The following is a 16319-nucleotide window of genomic DNA, read 5'->3' as shown; positions in this document are numbered from 1 at the left end:
AATTAGAACCCAAGAAAACTATCCCATTCTCATGTTGCCAAAGCAATTGGTACTACTTATAATATGAGAATTATCATTAAGCTGCATCTATTTACATTGATATATTTAATTATGCTTTGAATATTCTGTTCCACACCAAGGAGTGAGATTAAACTAAATATCAGGGAATGGGTCTATGCCTAATTGAATGGGTGGATGGTGTTGATCAAAGGGATTAGAATAACTTAGTAATCAGATTGGGATATAACCAACCTAGTTGAAATCAATTGGCTGCTTCTAATTGATTCTTAATCAGTAACTTTCTGGTCGGGTATTTAAAAACCACATGATAGTAACCGATTGGAAGCTTTATATATGTTACCCACTCTGTTATCGAATGGATTAGAAAAAACCCTTCATGTTAACTATAGAGTTTAAGTATTCTTTATGCAATCTCGCCGATTTTATCATGAAACTCTTTAAGTACTTATAGAGTTAGTTATACTTAGCCCCCCTAAACCACGTAGCCACTTCTTTTTTCTTCGGGAAGGAATTTATGTGAAGAATTTTTTTTTCTAGTTTATGAGTTCTATATAGGTAAACACCTATAATTTACCCTTAAATATATTACAAAGTGTTTCCAATTTAGTCAATTGCCGAATTCATATAAGGATTACGTAACAAGATAACTGTGTAACATGAACTGTTATCGATTCGAGATAATAAGATAATCTTGCGAAAACATCAGCTAATAAAGGTAGAAAAGAAAATCCCAAACCTAGATCAATTATCATACAGTAGGAGAATGATCTTCCATATATAGGATCACTTTCTCACGAAAGTAGGAATGAATTGGCTCTTCAATCTCCCTTCTCCTTTGGCTAATCGGTAAAGTAGGCCAGATGTTCTGCCATGCATGTTTTACTATCACTGCATGTTTATTGTATTTGAAAGACAGTCCATAGACCAAATTCATGTAGAGCTTAAGATTACACAAGGCTTCTTCTAACAATGGGCTAATTCAAACTTTACAACGTCTCTTTTGTAGAGCAAGTTTGACAAGGTTACAAATTCGTATAATTAATAGATTCAGGGAAGTAGATAAAGGGTCAACCACCTAATACATTCCTAAACTATAGAAAGCATAGTCTAGTTCATGTCACTGCTAAAGACATTCATCCACGTAACTAACAAGAGTAAGTCACTAATAAATGTTAGAAATATTAATATTTATATGGTGTTATTTTCAAATAAATAATTTTATGAGTAGATATTTAGATTAGACATATTTTTGTGATTATAATTATGGTCGATGACTATTTTAGGTTCATTTGGGTTAGCTTTCTACACGAAAACTCTGACACCTTTGAATATTTCAAAACTCTTTGCTTAAGAATTCAAAACGAAAAGGAGATGAAAATAGGTAGAATTCGTTTAGATCATGGTGGAGAGTTTGAAAATGACATGTACATGAGTTTTTATAATTCTCAAGGGATAAATAGAATGGTATAGTAAAGAGGAAAAATCAAGTGGTTCAAGAGATGGCACGTGTCATGCTTCATGCCAAGAAAATATCTCATAAGTTTTGGGTTGAGGCTATGAATACTATCGTGCATGTTATTAACCGTGTTTACTTGAGGCCCAGTATGGAACAAATTGACTATGAGATTTGGAAAGGTAAGAAGAAACCAAACTTAAAATATTTTAGAATTTTTGGGAGTAAATGCTACATCCTTCGTGACCGTGAACTCTTGGGTAAGTTCGACTCCAGAAGCAACGAAGGTATATTCTTGGGCTATTATGAAACTAGTAGAGCTTACCGTGTTTATAATTTGCACTCATCAACTATTATGGAATCTATAAATGATGTTATTGATGACAATTCATTGGATGTGCCTAACTTGGTAAATGATATTGATCATGCATGTACTAAGGCACTTTTGGAGGAATCGGAGATTGAAAATCAAGGCATGGACACCCCGGTAGCAAGCACGTCTCAAACCACCCCAAGTGAGAGGGAGTTGGAGCTATCTGTCAGAGTAAAATTACATCACCCCTTGACCTAAGTAATTGGCAATGTGGCGAAATCAATAAAAACTAGGAGACAGATTCAAAATGAGGTAACTTTTCTTTGTTACACTTCATTGGTAGAGCCTAAAAATGTTAAAGAAGCCTTGTTAGATGATGAATGAGTGAATGCAATGCATAATGAATGAGAACAGTTTGAGCATAATAATGTGTGGACTCTTGTTCCTAGGCCTAAAGATGTAAATGTTATAGGAATGAAACGGATTTTTAAAAATAAGACCGATGAACATGGGGTAGTAATGAGAAACAAAGCTAGACTTATAGCTCAGGGGTACACTCAAGTTGAAGCGATAGATTTTGATAAAACTTTTGCTCATGTTGCTAAACTTAAATCTATATGCATTCTATTTACTCTTGCTTGTCATATGCATTTTAAATTATTTCAAGTGGATGTGAAAAGTGCCTTTTTAATGGAACCATAAACAAAGAAGTATATGTTGAACAACCAAAAGGTTTTGAGGACTCTCATTTTCCCTCCCATGTGTATAGATTGCAAAAAGCCCTATCTGGTCTGAAACATGTTCCTAGAGCATGGTATGACAAGTTGACATTCTGTTAGAGTCGAGATTCAATCAAGGGGGAGTGGACAAAACCTTCTCGTTAGTCATGATTCTGGAAGGTTTGTGGTGGCTTAGATATATGTTGATGACATTGTGTTTAGGGCTACTTCTGATAAGGGTGCTAAGGAGTTTGCTCAATTAATGCAAAGTCAATTTGAAATGTGTTTGATGGGTGAACTGAAGTTCTTCCTAAGCCTCCAAATTGGGCAATTTGACAATGGTCTTTTTATCTCTCAATTTGGGTATGCTAAAAATCTTGTACATAAATTTAGATTGACTTCTGCTAAATATGCTAGAACTCTTATGAGCAATAGTACTAAACTTTGTAAGGATAGTTCTAGAAAAAAATGTTGATTTTACTCTCTATGGGAACATGATAGGAAGTCCATTGTATTTGACTGCTAACCGACCCAACATTCCCTTTAGTGTGGGAGTTTGTGCTAGGTATCAATCCGATCCCAAGGAGTCACACATTTTAGCTATCAAACGTATTAGATATGTTAATGGGATAGTTGATCATGGGATTTGGTATACCTCTGACACTAGTGCTATTATTTTGGGTTTCTCTGATGCTAATTGGGCTAGGTCATGTGATGATAGGAAGAGCACTTCGGGTGGGTGTTTTTATATTGGAAACAATCTAGTGGCTAAGCACAATAAGAAACAAAATTCTATATTTTTGTCTACTACCAAAACCAAGTATATAGCGGCTGGAAGTTGTTGTACTCAACTCTTATGGATGAAGCAAATGCTTAAAGATTATGGGATAGATCAGGTTAGCATGATTTTATATTGTGATAACATGAGTGCTATCAATATCTCTAGGAATCTTGTTCAACACTCGCGAACCAAACATATTGATATTTGCCATCACTTCATTCGGGATTTAGTTGAGGATAAGATTATCGTTTTGGAATACATACAAATTGAACTACAATTGAGTGACTTATTTACTAAACCTTTGGATGCCCAACGATTTGAATATCTTAGGGCGTCCTTAGGGGTGTGTTTTGTTTCTAAATGATCTCTTGATTTGTGGACTATTTTTTTGTTGTTTCATTTTTACTTTATTTTATTTTTATTGATTTTTTTTGTTCTTCTTTTTATTTCTTCTTCCTTTGTTGTATTTCTTGTGTTTTGTGTTTTCCTTGTTTTAGGTTAGTTCTGTTACAAAAAAAAATTGTTGTTTCTATCATGATGAGAACTAGATCCATCTATTGAACATTGATATTCTTGTTTAGCTCTTGTAAACCTAATTGTTGATATATGGTGTGGTGGTGATGTATCATGCATTCTTGACATATTGCTAGGATGACTGAGTGATATTTACTACCTATTTATATATATCTTGACCATTTCTATTTGTGCTCTCCTCCTAAATTTTCCTATGAGTCTCATGTTGTTGATCTTTAACTATGTAACTTGTTACTCCCAAGGATGTCCATATTCACTTATTGGATGACCACAAAGCATTTCACCAACTTGCTTTTGTTTCACCCAAAAAAAAAAAAAACTGTATATATACATATAGAATATAGAGGGAGCAAAAGATCGATAAAAATGGCTATCTTATGATAGTGTGAAAGCCACACCTTACTCACATGTCCAGTTTGACAGTGAACTATGTGTTGCATACCTTTTTGGTTATTAAGGAAAGGGCTACCTATCATTAAGAGTGAAGTCATCATTGCAAAGTTAATTCTCCGCATGTGTTTGGTGTATGGTGAATGCTGGTTTGAATCGAGTGTGAATTAGACATTCCTTTGTCGTACCCCATTAATTCTTGTGTCGAGATCACTAGACACTTTGTAAGAATTTTTGGATATGAGTGCACGTTATCTTAGCTATTTTCGTTGGTCATTAGTTCAGTTTATCCTTCCACTACATCATCTTCATGTGTTCACTGCTCTTGATACCTTTATTATCACAAGTTTGTTTTATATTAGTGAAAACTTGTCATCTTTGGTTTGAATAGAAATTTCTTTGAGCTTCTTGTCGTAGATCCCTAATAAGAATGCGTCTCGTTTTGGTTTTGTGCATGCTTTTGGTAGAAGGTTTGGCTTGTGGGAGTGTTTTGGATATTGGAAAGTGTGCTGAAAAATTATTTTCTATCTTAATTTTGTCACTCCCATTCAAACGGGTTGTTACAGTTTGAATGATTGCTGTTCCATTCTATCCCGTTCGAACACTCCTTGTGTCTCGTTTATTATCGTTCGAACACTCTTGTGTCTCGCTTATTGTCGTTCAAACAAGGTTTTTCTTCTCTTCGAATTTCACTTATGTTGTTCGAACGGTATGGATGTCATTCAAACGACATTAGGTTGAACTATTTTAAACCGTTCGAAATGGTTCATTTCCCCTTCATTCCTCTTTACTCTTCTTCTTCTTCGACCTCTCCATCTTCTTGTGCCTTCAAATTGCCTAGATTCCTTGCTTATATTGATCTAATTTGAAAATAAGGTATGCGTTCTTGATCTCTCTCGTTTTCCCCCCTCTTTCTTTATGCTTCGTGTTTTTATTTTATGTTCTTTCCGATGAATATTGTTCTCTTGTGCCTTTGTGTTTTGGTAAGAACCATGCCTCGACAAAAATTTGCGGTTCCTAAACACAAGGCCTCTAGTGTTGGTGTTGGTTCGAGTGGTTCTCGACCTCCGGTCAATCGGTTTGCTTCAAAAGAGGGTGAGAAAAAGCATTTGGAAAGGTTTTCTAAACGTCCGGTCTTGGTAGAGCGAAATGTCAGATTACTTGATTTCATTGAGTTAGGAGTTGACTCTGTCTTCCGTCATCGTTCCTAGTTGGGGTTGGCTGCTATGGAGGGGATTGCTTTTGTTGAGTTGGTCAAAGAATTTTATGCAAATGCCGATGTGAGTGAAGATCGGGTGTTGTCGTGAGTTAGAAGGGTGGATATTTCTGTGAGCCCTGTCTTGATCTCCTCTTAGTTTTAGCTTCCTAGAGTGGAATACCCAAAGTTTCCATATACTGACGCCTCCCCTCCTCCTAGCATATCTTTGGTTGTTCATACTATTGTTGGTTTAGATGCTGTTTGGAGCTCTAGCATGATCCCGCATGCCTCACTCAACAACTTCTATCAGATTTTGAATTTGATTTGTTTCTTCAATATAAAGCCCAAAGCTCAGACCATTCCATTGGATCAAGACAAAGCATACCTTATTCATGCAATAGCGACTGATGTTCTTATTGATCTCACATCTTACTTGTACAACTCCATTGTGTCAATGATTCTTGCTCGTTCGACAGTTAAAGGGTTACCGTTTGTGTGTTCATCTCTGATCTGTCTCCGACTGGGTGTTGTTGTGGATCCTTCTAAACTGTCCATCTCTTCTCCATGTCCACTGGACCTGACCACACTGAGTCGTAGTCGTTCACATGTTTCGGGGGTTCGTCGTCCATGATCTGAGGCTTCCGTGGAGTTTGAAGGTAAAGAGGAGGAAGCTCCAGGTGGTCCCTCCTTTGAGCCTGAGAGTCCAACCATATATTCTCAGCTTTGGGTCATTTAGGGTTCTTTGACTGAACTCTCCTCTTCTCTTCAGCATATCTCAGCCAAGCAGACAAGGCAGGCAGAGGAGCAAGCCCGTCAAGAGACCGTGTTGAACGATATTGTGGCCATGTTACAGCAGCACTTTCCGCCAGCTTAGTTTGTTTGTTTTTTCTTTCTTGTCAATTTCAGACAAAAGGGGGAGTGTCGTGATGTGTGGGTCTGTGCTTGATGATTGTGTGATTTGTGTTCTTAATGACTATGTGATGTTTTTTTTTGTGTTTGGTGGTGCTTAATGACTATGTGGTATGCTTGATATTGTGGTTTAAATATCTATAGATGCTTATATACCATATGATTGGCATCATGAAAAACGTTTTAGTTTATGTTGTACTGTTGTAATTCAATACTTATTTCCCTGCGTCCACACTTATTCTGCTATTTATCAAATCTTCCACACTTAAGTGCATTTGGTATAGTTGTTTTAGTGGTTGCAGCTGTTTATGTGCATTTGGTCTAATAGGATGTTTGTAACTCTAGAATCAATATGTTTAACGGGATTCTTGATTTTGTCACAAAAATTGCCAAAGGGGGAGTTTGTTAGCACTTGTAATCGGCAATTATGTAACAAAACAAAGATCATATGAGTTGTAACTTATTAGATTGAATTGTAATGACCAAATGCACATCGTAGAGGAAAAGAAGGTTTTCCGTTCGAACGGGATCAATTTGTTCGAACGGATTCTCCTACGCAGTGCTATTTCAATAAGTGTGGGAAAGGCGTTTGATCGGATTCCCGGAATGCTAATCTGTTCAAACGAGATATGCGAGAAGAGACAAGTGCCTATCGAACATTGAAAAATAGTTCAAACGAGATTTTTCAAAGAGCTCACTGTATCGAACATTGGAAAAGCGTTTGAATGATATTTTCCAAAGAGCTCACTATATCCAACATGGGAAGGCGTTCGAACGGTGTAACAATCTATCCAAAAAAAAAAGTATTTTGGGCACAACGCAACCGGCCATATTGTGGTTGGCCTCATGCCTAAGGCAAAGCCCAGCAGGGGAGAAAATTTTCTCACCTGCTGTGGCAGGCTATGGGGGTGCCACGCAGCGCAGGCCTAGCCAACTAGCCACAGCAGGCCTCCCTCCCCACCGCCTCTTTCTCTCTTCTCTCTCTTTCTATCATTTTCTCCTCCCTATCAATCTCTCTATCTATCTCTTAGGCCGCCGACACACTTGGAACCTCGCTAGCTTGCCGCCGCCACCTCCAGCGACGCCGATGAGCTTTCTCTTTCCTTATGTCTCTTCTTTTCTCTCTCTCTTTCTTCCTCCTTGGCTTGGATTCGCCGGAACTGAGCTGTCAGCAAGAGGCCGACCGCTGGCTAGCCAGCAGCAGCCGAGTCCCTCCCCACCGACCTGGCTCCTCCTCCCCTCCCCCTTATCTTCTTCTTCTTTCTTTCATCTTCTTCTTTTTTTTCTTCTTCTTCTTCATCATCTTCTTCTTCTCTTTCTTCTTTCTCTCCTCTTCTTCTCCTGGGCAACCTGCTACAGCGCCCGTTATGCCTAAGTGCTGGGCTCGGCTCAGCGCCTACAACGCCTGGGTGCTAGGCTCAGCCTAGCGCTCGTAGGGCTGTGGTGCTGGGCTCAACCTAGCACCCTGAGGCATTGAGGTGCTGGGCCGAGCCTAGCACTGTGGTAGTGGAGTTTTTTATTATTTTATTTTATTTATTTATTTCCTTTTAATCTATGTATTTACTTTTAGTTAGTATAACTAGATTATTTAGACATTAATGATTTTAATTAATATATACATAAATTCGTTAACATGATTATTCTTAATAAACTAGTATAATTAATGATTAATTATGTTGTAAATTGTTGCATATAAATATTGGTATTACTTAACATATATATATATATGTTTTATTAGATTAACAAATAGTTTCCTTAATTATGATCATGAGACTTATAGATATATATTAATATTCATAATATATACATTTTAAGTCATTTTAATAATTTATTATATACTATTGTGTATAGAATAAGATACTAGTCTTATTAATTTATTTATTTATTATTTTGGATAATTAAGTAAAGACTATATAATTTCTGATTAATCAAGATAGAGTAAAAAATTTAAAATTAATTATAAATAGATCCTATCTATGCTTATATCTTATTTATAGTTATTTAGCCTTTTATTTTATTTTATAATTATATATATATAATATTTTTATATAAAAATAAATAGGCCTCTTCTCCTTATATTATAACTAGCGTTTTATGATACTAGTATAATTATAGTATTTAAATCGTATCTATATTATAGATCTAGTTATGTAATCAAAAATAAAAGAAGTGATTCTAAATCTAATAAACTTTTATATTTTACTTAAATTAATTCTAATTAGATAAACGACTAACTTCATACTACTTAAATATTTTCAAATCCCGAACTCCTTATTTGAGACCACATGGACTTTATTAGCGATGAGTGATGGTTGATCGATGGACGTGAGATACGTGTAATAGGTCTTCTGATCAGATAGTGAGTAGTCTTATCCCCTAGACGCCTTTTTCAAATTATGATATATTATATAATTATATATATAAATGTTTTGACCTCCAACATTATTATATGATCTTATCTAAAGATGATTTCAGTCGAGCATATTTTATCATGAGTATATTGGTAATATGTAGAGATGATTAGAGATGACTATAATGTTATGACTATATGTCGAGATAATCTCTAGTATGAGTATGCATGTGATAGATTAGACATGAGTATGCATGTGATACATATATCATTGGAGATTTTATCACATCATATATTTCTTTTGACTTCTCTACCACCTAAATTCTTGATATACATTACTTGTTATAATACTAGATAAAATACATATGATCTGTCATTTAGAAGGAAAGCATGAAATCTGATTGATAAGATAGTTGGTAGAAAGTATAAGGATACCCGAGTTGGCGAGAGGGTTAGGGCGTGCCTAGAGATGATTAATTTCTTGACATAGTCGTGATCCTGCGATCTTACGTCCAAGATTAATAGTCTGTACGCGTAATAGACATTCGGAAATATGGCATTCACCAGGGCATATGTGGTGAGTTATTCTCATGTGGTTTCTATCAACTAGTTGGGTAGCCATGTTTGAATGATAATGATACCCCTTATTGGTTGGCAGGGTATGATATATGATTGAGGTACCCTTAATGGTTGGTAGGTTATACTTTGAGTCTTTGAGCTGGATTATGAAACTGGGTACCGGATGTTGACTTTGCATAGTGGTATAGTATGATGATGATATTCAGATATGACATTGATGACTAAGATGTTAAGAAATGCATAGGATTTTATTATCATCTGATATACCTAATTATCAAGTAGTCAATATACATCATATGTGGTTACATTTGATATCATAGCATAGTCATGATTGGCATGCATCGTATATATCATATTTGAGAGAGAGTTATGATGATGGTATGATATGGAGATTTATTTATACATTGTCGAGAATTATATACCTGGATCAATTATGACATGATATCTACCATACATTCATATATTATTGAGGATACATTTATATACTCATTCATGGCATGATGCTTTTTCTGATTCATATTATTTAGTACATAATTTCCTCTCTATTTGGCATTATTAATTTAGTGTAAGGTCTATTCCCTAATTCTTTAACTTATAACAATTTTTATCTCTTTTTTAACTCCTCAGATATATGGTACATGATAGCGCCTTGAGATATCTTGAGAAGATATTTTAGAGCAAAGATGAGGTAAGCTATAGACATGAGATGTTATATAGTTTATCTGGATATTGAATTGTATTGATGTATATTTTTATATTGTATTGTATTAGAATATGATTTGTATAATACACGTCGAACATTATATTAGTTGTAATTGTTATATCTTGATAATTTGTCATGGCATATGTGGGCTCTGCCAGATATGACTTGCTAGATTATGTAGTTGTCTAGTATGGTTGATATGGATTTAAATATGGATAAGTTAAAAGGTTTAACCTGATGATGTCATGATTTATTTTGTGATTGAGTATGTGAGCACAAGGGTGTATCTGAACGTGACGGGCCCCGCCAGTTTTGTCGCATGCGCCGTGCGTGCTATGTGGATCGTGGACGAGCACTACCCAAGTTGGGCAGGGGTGTTACAAATGAACTAGTTGAAGACTTCAAACGTTGGAAGACCGTTCAAACAGAACTTGTGGCACGCTATTGACTGGAATACAAACCGTTCGAACGATCTAGATTTCATTCGAACGATTTTATTAAGTTTGCTCCTATTGGTTGTGGTTAGGCCTTTCTATAAGCAATCTTTCTAGGGATATAAAAGGAAATCTTGAAAAAGGTTAGGGCACCACTAGGGGTGAAAACGAATCGGATACGGATTGGATAGTGCTTAACCCATATCCGGATCAGTATTTTTAGTTCAGATTTGGATTCGGATACAAATATTGGACGGATAGCAAAATTTAAAAACCATATCCTAACTAAACGAGTACGGATAATTTTCGGATAAAGGATCGGATCTTAAACGGATATTGATTGAATTTAAAATAATTATAATGTTTTATTTAAATATAATTAACACAAAATTATTAAGAGTTTTACAACAAATAATTTTTTTGTATGTCAAATATATAAAATTAGAGAAATTAATCTCTATAAATAATATATAACGTATTATTAGTAATAATATTAATATTTACTATTTAAATAAGCAAACTAAAAACTGTAAATTATTTAAAAAAATATGCGGATAAATGGATAGCCGATATCCGTATCCAAATCCGAAAAATATATCCGACCTGTATCCGAATCCGTATCCGAATTTTTTTTAATAATTCTATCTGTATCCGAATCGGATAGAAATTTTTTATCCGAATCCGATTCGAGTCGGGTCGGATAGCGGGTTGATACCAAAAGGAAGAGTGGTGAGCACTTGGAGGTGATTGAAGTTTTGAAGGCATTAGGTTCATTTCATACCAACTTTGTTCAAGATTGAAGAAGATGTTTGAGATAGCCTCAAGGGTCACCGAGGCTCAGTTACAACCTTAAGGGTCACCGAGGCTCAGTTACAACCTTAAGGGTCAACTAAGTTGTTGGTAATTTCATGTATTTGACATGAATTTTTATAAATTTTTAGCTAAGTTTTAAGTGGGGCCCACACATTATTAATGATGGTTTAATGGTGGAATTAATTTAGCTCAAAGTATACTTTATTGTCAAATATTCACTTAGTCAAATTCATGAAGAGAAGTGAATGAAAATTGGCTGTAAAGTGGGTATCATGGTAATGGAAAACAAAGAAAAGTAAATTTAGTACCATATTGGATATTTGAGAAATGTTAGTATGGTATATAAATAACAAACTTCTTATGGGCTTTGGGCCCCAAAAGGGGTACCTATTTTGTGGGTAAAGGTTACTATGCAACTTAACTCACACACGCGTGCCGCCCGGCCCGGTTCGGTTCAGATCGCATGCACGGGTCAAGTCCAATTTCAATTCTGGTTTGATTCGGGATCGAAGTGGTGTTGTGTCCCTTCGATAAACAGTTAATCAGTTAGTTGGTTGAACTCAACCCGAAATGATGCATCCCTTCACAATGTAACTATTAATTAGTTTTAGACCCGAAATGGTGCATCCATTCGGTGACATTTTGCATCTTTTTGTCAAGCTTGTTTACTTCTATAAATAGGTTGTCAGTCTGCATAATTAGATATAACATCAGAAATGGGAAACTTGGTTCATTACTTCTAGAGTCGAGTCTTTAAATTTGAGTCTGCAGAGAGAGTACAGCACGGTTCAGGTTTAATCAAGGTATTAGAAAGCTGCTTCCTTTCCAATGCAAGACAGTCATTGTATCCTGGGAAACCGACGTCCACTGTTCCAGAAGCAATCAGTGGAGGGCGAATTGGTCTTAAGGAGATAGTGTCCAACACTAGACTCGACTATTCAGAATTTTATATTCTGTAATCTGTAAGTTTATTTAATTTATTTTGATTGGATTTTTGGAATCAGATTGTTAACGCCAACAGTTGTGAACCAAGTACAAAAGGTGATGTATTGAGGGGGAGTCAAGCAAAACATAATCGTGACGATTGCGGTAATTGCAATCTATTGATAAGTGTTTTGTAACCATAATATTCATAATGGTTGGATTTACCTCATGAAAGAGGTACGCGGTTTTTCTATCCTTAGTTGACAAGGATTTTTTTCATGTTAAATTTGTTTTGTATGTGAATGCTTCATTCTTATCTTTCACTTGCCAAAGTATCATTAGTAGTGTTCCCAGTCTAGTAAGAGTCGTCTTTTTAGTTAGAATTACTGTGTAATCTCCTCGGTCATAAGAGTACTTTATTCCACAATAATTTAGGCTTGGTTATGGTGCCTTTATTGTGTTGAATATGCATGTGTGTGTGAAACTTATTCAGGCATGTGAGTTTGAATAATATTTGCGTTCAAATGTAACTGTGCCGTTTTGATCATTTGGGTTCAACTCTTCTCCAATATTTGAGAGAAAAAAACTCTTTTCCGATATTCTGGATTCTTTGAACATTAAAAACGGACAAAAGGAAAAAAAAAAACTGAAAACAAGATGTATCGAAAAAAATTGTACGGCCTTAGTGTACTTAGGGGTTATGAATTCGATGTGGCAAGAAGAGTTGCGGGTACACGGAACCTCCTACTTAACGTAGACGTGCCAACTAACTAGTAAGACCACAAATTTATCTGATATCTTTTCTTTTCCTATTTTCATTTTTATTTATAATTCATGAGTCTGTTCGACAAAATGTCATCCTTTTTAGATCCATAATTATTTAGGCTCGACCAAGATTTAATTAATATAGTAATTTAGTTAGTCTAAGTTTAAAATTATATATATTGTCAAACAATTATTTCGAACTAAATGCTATCGAAACTTACTTTAAGTCATCGCATTGTCGATCTACTTCTCTATGCTAATCGAATTACTGAGCGATTAACTAAGTCAAACCATTGATCCGAATCACTAAAATCTTTTCATAATAATTATTTAAATTAGAGTTAATCTAATAATTTTTTTAGTCATGGTATCTACTATCTCTGCTAGGAATGTTCGCTGATATTTTTCCTTTCACCTGGGCAAGACTTCAAAGCTTGCTTACATCACAACGGTATGAAATATATATTCAAGTCCAAAAGTCTCGTTTCATCTCCTTATTATTGTATAATATATTTTATTACCTATACTGTCACAAATAATCGAGTTTTTGACCAAACTAAGCATGTTAACCAAAATATGTAATGAAATTTTTTCCTTTGAGTAGGTTATTTTTAACTACAAAGTTTGGTATACTTAGCAAGGTTTAGAAGGTCAGAGGTGAAACAGATGATTGAATGCTTTCTTCATATATGATTAGAAGTTACCACTACGAGTACCGCTGACGCAATCAGCTTACTATGACCTGAAAGAGTCAATTTCGTCAACAACTCTATGGACCCCATCATCTGACGCCGGTATGGAGTAAAAGTAGCTTACTATGTGAAAAACGTTTGGATCTAAATAGGAGTTTTTTGAGCAAACTAGTTGTCTTTTTAAATCTATTTATCTAAATAGATAATATCTCAAACTTAATATTACAACAAGTATATTTTTCTATAATTCTAAGTAAAATGCTAATAAGATTAGTTAAAATGCTGAACAGATGAGTGATCTTTCAGAATAATTGAAAAAAAATTAAAAGTAAAATTTAGAGAAGGTATAGCTTATTTTTATAATTCTGAGAGCAGGTAATTATGAAAAATTACTCATATTCTAACTTATAAATATTTTTTATATCTACGAAACGATATATTTTATGACTAAAATTAATAACCTGGCTACAAAGTTACAACATCATAAATTTTTTCTTCATATTTTTACCTATGCATATTTTATTTAAACTTTGATCAAAGTCATTATATTTATTTCCTTCGTCTCCGTAATGACATCGTATCTCTAAAATAGACTACCGGTCACAAAGTTACGATCTACTACGTAAGTAAATAGTTTAAACAAAAATTGTTCAACATTTTATGTGTATCAACATCTTACTTAAGAAAAAAGTTGATACCATAAACGTTTTACTTTTGAATCAGTTAAACGGTTAACAGTTTATCATTTTACTTAGAATTACAATAAAATTTTGAGTATCATCTATTTAATCAAAAAAAACTCTTAAATAGGTTCGGTACATTTTTTTGTGCATAAAAAAAAAGTTTGGCCAACAAATTTAAATAATCATATTTATAGAGCAAAGTAATACGATATTATAAGCAGCAGCCACGTTTAGTAAGAGGACGCCCAGAAAGTTAGGATTCACATGCTGCTTCTTCTTCTTTAGTATAAAATCATTTTATATAAAAATGATTTGTGCTTCCTTTCCCATGTCCCAAATGTTGTTTTGTGATTTAAAAATTCGCCAACACTTTCCCACGAAAAAGGGGATTTATGGTTCATCTCCTTTTCTTTTCTCGAGAATTACTTTGATAAATTATTATTATTATTATTATATTTTAATTAAAAATACTTTCATTATAAATAATTGCCACCATCGTAAAATATCGTTCTGCCCAGCTGCATGACTGCCTGTGAGCAGCCCGCAGAAGTTTCGGACTGTGGGAATAACACCCATCTTTGTTCGACGAAGTCAAAAGTCCGAACCACATATTCCGTGGTAGAGTCAATATTCCTCTGGATTCCTTTTCTAGAATCCAAGAATATTTTTATCTTTTCTCATTTATTAAATACTTTCAATTATAATTAGTAGAATTGTTTAATTTATTACCCGTTTTAACGCGCACCTCGTCGTTCCGTTGCTTGGATTCCAAGCCATCTCCATTCCTACAACCAAAGCAACAATAATGCCATTAAAGAAGAAATTAAAACAAATACACAATTGAATAAAAGTTAAAGAAAACGGAACGGGTTACCTCCAAGGCAACACGTGCACGGTGGTAACGGCGTTTGATGACGGAAACTGTACGACAGGGGAGGGGACTGAGAAATGTAACGGCACGGAAGAAGACGTTACTCGCCATTAAACATTTAAAACCTTGCAAAATTACGATTAAATGGATCAATTTTTACAACGATGGGCAGATTAGTTAGTTACTTTAATTATGAGTTAATTTAAGTCTTTGTTCCAGTTCCAGTTGTGTTCATATCCTCAAAAGCTCCTTCAATGGCCAATCAAACGGCTGTGACAAGAATATATGTACAAATCGACGGATCTGATTCCGTCTCCTTACTCCCCGTCCTCTTTGGTACAAAAAAAGAGACGGAGAGAAGAAAAAAAAAAATTCAAATTCAAATTCAAATTTCTCCTCTGTTCAGTTTACCTGCTTCGAGATCTATGGATCGGACGGTAGAGATCTATAGATCGTCGGATTTGGACATGACGGAGAGGCGGCTCAGCCGCGGATGGAAGTTGGAGCGCCGCCTTTGCTGGTGAGAGGAAGGGCGGATCAGGGCGGCGAGGGCGCGCTTGACCAGATCGCCCTCGACCGTCCCGATCCGGACGAGCGAGTTCGTCATCGCCGATCTCCTCGCGTGGAGTCTGTACGATGGCGAGGACACCGCGCGTGACTGGTGGCCGCTGTGGCTTTGGAAACCCTTGTGGAGGCTACATCGGAACGATCCGGGGTGCGTCGTGGGGGCACACATGCAGGTCCTGCGAGATCGCGATGCGGAAGAAGACGGCGGAGCGAAGGCAAGAGAGCGGGAGGGGGAGGAGGAGAAGCGGATGGAGGAGGCGAAAGGGGTGGATCCGACGAGGTTGACGCGGGTGGGGGAGGAAGATCGGTGGAAGAAGCCGCCGGAGGAAGAGGAGAAAGTGGACGGCGAAGAGAAGGTGGACGACGACGAGAAGGTGGACGACGAGGAGAAGAAGGTGGACGCTGGAGAGATCGATGAGTTAAAGGAGCTTGAGATCGGGAGGACTGGAGCGCTCGATCGCCTCGAAGACGTTGCCATTGGAGGGAGAGAGAGAGAGAGAGAAGGTATATATTTTGGTGGTTATTTTGGCAAACCCTATGTTAACTCTGGGGTGCTATTTATAGATGACTTTGGAAAGGGAGGATGGTTGAGTAGTAAATAAGGGGAAGCTTGGGGTGGA

General features: G+C 35.9%; 1 protein-coding gene across 2 annotated transcripts; it reads right to left on the bottom strand.

Annotated features, from left to right (window-relative positions):
* Window positions 1–14373: 14373 nt before the first annotated feature.
* Window positions 14374–16229, bottom strand: LOC140760185 (uncharacterized). Of its 2 annotated transcripts, XR_012104340.1 has the most exons (3): window positions 15544–16229; window positions 15136–15257; window positions 14377–15046 (listed from the first exon to the last, which is right to left on the bottom strand). XR_012104340.1 is itself a non-coding variant. In XM_073097031.1 (2 exons), the coding sequence occupies exon 1, from the start codon at window positions 16175–16177 to the stop codon at window positions 15578–15580; it is 600 nt and encodes a 199-aa protein (XP_072953132.1). In that variant the 5' UTR covers window positions 16178–16229; the 3' UTR covers window positions 14374–15257; window positions 15544–15577. The 2 variants fall into 2 exon arrangements, 1 of the variants encoding a protein (XP_072953132.1); XM_073097031.1 differs by having other exon boundaries at window positions 14374–15257.
* Window positions 16230–16319: the final 90 nt, after the last annotated feature.

Source organism: Typha angustifolia, chromosome 5, assembly GCF_048772165.1.
Source record: "Typha angustifolia cultivar Huaian chromosome 5, ASM4877216v1, whole genome shotgun sequence".
Lineage (NCBI taxonomy): Eukaryota > Viridiplantae > Streptophyta > Magnoliopsida > Poales > Typhaceae > Typha > Typha angustifolia.
Note: the sequence above shows the minus strand (reverse complement) of the source record. Positions and strands in the feature narration are given on the sequence as shown.